Below are 4,925 nucleotides of genomic sequence, written 5' to 3' on the forward strand. Positions count from 1 at the left end.
GCGTTAGCATAAGAAAGCCATATAATTTTAGAGCAAATTCAGATCTCAGAATTTGTTCTCCTCTCAGCGTGAGGTATGAAACAGAAAGGAATCTGGACCAAGGAAATGCCTGTTCATTTACATTTCGAGACATGGGGATCCTACTGTTCTCTCAATGCCATACAGAGCCCCCCTAAAAACCTTGACATATCCCCCCAACCCGTGTCGAGGAGACGCGCATCAGAGTCAGACGTTTGTTCATTTGTCGCGACACACGCACGACAGCGTTGAGCAAAATGTCGTTACAATTTTTAGACGTCAAATCAAACGTTTTTAGTCGCGCGACCTCGCACCGAAGCTGACGAAGACTTTGGGAGTGTTCTGTACCTCATTCAGAAGTCTATAGATGACGCATACATTAACACGGGCACAACAGAGTTGTCTGTTGACATTTAATATTAATATTGAATAGAATGTATTCATACATTCGAGCGCATAAATTTACAAAAGGCGTATGTATTTTTATTTTAAGAATCAAACAAGGGATATAGGAGGTAGAAAGGAGGAGGGGGGGGGAGGATTTGGTTATGTCCTTCCTAACCTGTACATTGTACTTGATATAAGCCCATTTTATTTATAACTATTTTCCTAGGGACGGGGATGGGGTGGTGATGTGTTTTCTACTGTTGGCCGTGTAATGTCGTTGTTGCTGTTGTTTGTCACTGTTATTTTTGTAGTTGCCGTTTGTATTTTTGTTGTTACTGCTGCTGTTGTTGTTGTTGTTGTTGTTGTTGCTGTTGTTGTTGTTGTGGTTGTTTTTACTATTACTATTGTAATTACCGTTGTTGTTGGGAGCTGTGGTGATTGCCCCTTCAAGCTTTCATCACAGTGCAGCCGCGCAAGAGATGTGAAGTCCTCCTGTCAAGCGTCCATCCCTGGTAGGGCCCAACCAAGTGGACACAGAATCAAGAAACCTCCTCAAACTTCAGGAGTCTATGCTTATTTCTTTTAGATTGGAATTAGGACCATCCATACTACCTTAAACCATGATATCATTGAAACCCATGTGACCCTGCTGCTTCTACAACTAATTAAAAAATTACAACGTCAAAGTTGATTTATCCCAGACTGAAACCATCCCATATACCTTTGACGACACAAACCAATGCCTCTGAGAGACAAAAATAGAGCATGTTACTATACCAATGCTTGTGAGGTATAAAGACAGTATAGTATGTTCTAAACCGGTACTTCTGAGATGTGAAAACGATAATTATAATATGTTACATGATTTGTGCTTCTGGGATTTGAAAACAATACAATTGTAATACGTTGCTGAATTAGTGCTTCTGGGGTATAAAAACAATATAATATGTGAGGCAGCGTGTTGGAATCAGGCTCTCGTCAATTTTTGAGCATATAGAGTTATTGGTATCATCTTAAAGATTGTTCACTTGTCTTTTGTGGATGAAAAAATTATCCATATATCTTGATTACAAGTCGAGATATTTGTGAATGAAGGAGGTGGGGTCACCTGTTTTCAGAGGTAAAATTAGTGAGAAAATGGCCGCCAAAGATTAAGTATTTCCTTAGTATAAGAGTCCGTGGTAACTGAAAATTTACATTTTTTTATGCCTTAAACCAACGTTTTTCAGAAAATTCCACGTAGAAATTAGTTCTTTAATGGGCTTGACAGGTGCTGAGCCAAAAAACAATAACTTGATAAAAATGCACAAACCCGTGGAAAAATGCCAGTTTCTTCTTTTTGATTATTTTGACGACAGTCTGATTACACCACGGTGCCTCACATATGTTACTGAATCATTGCCTCTCAGATTTGAAAACCTTATAATATGTCACTGAATCAGTGCTTTAGAGATACAAAAATAGTAATGTGTTTTGTTTTGTTTTGTTTTTTCTTCAGAGGAGAATGTGTCACCTGGAGTTGTTCACAGACCGGCGCCATGTTGTGGAGGAGCCCAGTTTGGCCGTGATGTGTTCGTCCACTCAGACATTTTACCACTCCCCGCTCCCAGAGAAACTCTGGGTGGACAAAGTACATTCGCTGAGAAATATCAGGTCGTGTGTCGTGACCCTCTACCCTCAAAGTTTTCCTCACCAGCAAAAACATCAGGTTTAGATGACCGCGATCGTCATGCTGTTGAAAAATCCAGCAGACCGAGCAGCCTGCAAGAGGGCCAGGGGGAGACAACCACTTGTCAGAGCAGGGAAGTATCAAGAGTTACGTTCCCTTTACTCGACCACAAAACCTCTTCGAAGTTGTTGGAAGGCTGCAGATATGTCTCTAACGACTCCGCCCTACTTTCCTCAAAGGGAGAAATTTCTCAGGCTGCTTCTCACTATCCTGTCTATGCAAAATGTTCACGAATATACTCCCCTCAAATGCAGCCATCAGACCCTGCCTGTTCCATACTGGAAAGACGCAATTCTCCACATAATTCACAAGGGTGTGAGGAGTCTCATCGGTTGTATGGACAGTTATCAGAAACAAACAAGTCATGCTTCACTCATCCCAGCAGTGTACCCGGCGTCTACTCATCAACCACGGCGCCAATCATTGCTTGTGTTCAGAGCTCTAGTCTAGACTTCCTGCAACGGCATCATAACAGCAGAATTTCCGTAAAGGAAGAAATCCCTGTCTCGGAATCTCCTGTACCTCAAAGGTGTCCACCCCCCAGTCTTTCTTCATCTAACACATGGAAGACACCAGACACAAATATCACCTCACCCTCTAGCAGCGCTCCTCATCCACCCGGACCTCACAAACCTGCTAGGGCTAAGATGTCGTTTTCAATCTCTAGCCTCATAGGCAATGAAGAAAAGGATACAGAAGCTGTTGATACATCCGAAAATTTCGTGAACCAAATTAACAAATGCCAAGACAATCACAAATGTGAAGTCAAACAATTTTTACCCCGCCAAAGTGATATGGACCAATATTCAAATTCAAAGACACCTGAGCCAAAGGTAAAAAGTTCAGAAAACCTATCGGTGAGCACTTCCTTTTCCAATAGAATCCTCAAAGCATGTTCACAAGTTGATCACCTATCGTCTTTACCTCAGCCTCGTGAAAGTTCTTATTCAGAAGATTCCCTCTCCACACAAAATTCCATACGTGGGGATTCACATCAAGCTGAAAGTAAAAGTTCCAAATGTGCATCTTTAGAAATAAACTCGTCCTATCATAGATATAAAGTCGAAACTTCATCTTCGGTTAGCCGTGTACAGGAAAGCCAAAACACAGCGCCAGTGGTCCGTTCTCCCAGCGATGAAACGAACGACAGCTCAAACTACACATCAGACACTCCTCCTCAACCCTCCGCTTTTTCAGAAATCTCACCCCGTCCCGAGTGTCACCAAAACTTGAGCACAAACATCGCTCCTCCCCCGGACGTCCAAAAAGACCCCTCTGCCCTACCCTCCATCCCTGGCACCCAGGAGAATCATTTCCCATCGTACAGGCCATACTTCCAGGAGATGAACGGCTCATTGTCAAAACCACTGGTCAGTCCGGCGGTCAAGGATTATGACCTGCGTCTTCCAGTTCCCCCCTCGCCGCTCAGCGTCACGGACCACCCGATGACTCACCGCTATGTCCTCCCAGGACATTTATGGCAACGACTTCCCGTACGGGCCTCTCTCTATCAGCCATTTCCGATGCGATTCGAGGCCCGAGACCCCCAGTTCAACGTTCATAACCCACTCCTCACGCCGCTTCACGCCAGCACGGAGACACCTCAGAAGATATTCCTATCCTCCAACATCCGTCCCCACTACCAGAGCCCGGCCTATGTAGGTCACGGCCCTGACACACTTCCGGCAGTGGTAGGCGTGAGTACAGGTCAGCACACTGTGAGTCAGAGCGAGGACACCTCACCTCGCAGTGACACCACGAATGGGAGCCTCCCCTCCTCTTCCTCTTCATCCGCCTCCTCCGGTCTACTCTCTCCCACCTCCCCAGCACCCTCTTCCGCTCACTCGGACATTCTGAGCCCTGTCAAGGCCGGTCACGCTGACGTCACGGCTCTGTCCAGTCACGTGATCAGTCAGCCAGGACACGCCCCAGGTCACCCTGACCAGTGTCCGTCCCTTTCCCGAACAAGCCTGGACGGTCTCCGCTGGAACGTCGGACGACCCGGCAAGGACGAGTCTCAGGAGGGGAAAAGTTTCAAGACGTTTCTAGAGGTCAGTTCCGGTTCCTTTCTGTCTGACACTTTACTTTCCTTTTTGACAGAGGCGGAGACTGAGACGGAGACTAAGAAAGAGACAGAGACAGAGACAGAGACTGAGACTGAGATAGAGACAAAGACAAAGACAGAGACGGAGACAGAGACAGAGATTGAGACTAAGATAGAGACAGAGACGAAGACAGAGACAGAGACGGAGACGGAGACAGAGATTGAGACTGAGGCTGAGATAGAGACAAAGACAAAGACAGAGACGGAGACAGAGACAGAGACAGAGATTGAGACTAAGATAGAGACAGAGACGAAGACAGAGACAGAGACGGAGACGGAGACAGAGATTGAGACTAAGATAGAGACAGAGACGAAGACAGAGACGGAGACGGAGACGGAGACAGAGACAGAGGCAATACCTTACTTATTACGATAGTATTTATCTTTTTGATGTTGGTGATTTTACACCCCCATCGACACAGTTTAGATCATTTAGGAGGTGGTCTTCTGGCCTTGCCTGTCGGGGCGGGGCCAACCCGGACTGGGAGGGATACAGCATCCCAGCAGACGGACCGAGATACTCGATAAAAATTTTCTCTCCATTTGGAAAGGGAATTCTGGTCTCATGTGCGCGACAGCGACGTGCCAAACTGTTACACCACAGACGCAGGTAATACATGCAATAATAACGAGGAGAAGAAGAAGAAGAAGAAGAAGAAGAAGAAGAAGAAGAAGAAGAAGAAGAAG

At 45.5% G+C, this 4,925-nt stretch overlaps 1 protein-coding gene across 1 annotated transcript in view; it reads left to right on the forward strand.

The window, feature by feature from the left end:
• The first annotated feature begins 1,865 nt into the window (after nucleotides 1-1,865).
• The window catches only part of LOC101845192 (sialidase), a 28,027-nt gene continuing 24,967 nt past the window's right edge, over nucleotides 1,866-4,925 (forward strand). Inside the window, exon 1 of the mRNA XM_005106863.3 lies at nucleotides 1,866-4,185. Within this exon, the coding sequence (XP_005106920.3) occupies nucleotides 2,383-4,185 (1,803 nt within the window). The 5' untranslated portion in view covers nucleotides 1,866-2,382. The remainder of the gene's footprint in view (nucleotides 4,186-4,925) is intronic.

This window comes from Aplysia californica, unplaced genomic scaffold (assembly GCF_000002075.1).
Source record: "Aplysia californica isolate F4 #8 unplaced genomic scaffold, AplCal3.0 scaffold00560, whole genome shotgun sequence".
NCBI lineage: Eukaryota > Metazoa > Mollusca > Gastropoda > Aplysiida > Aplysiidae > Aplysia > Aplysia californica.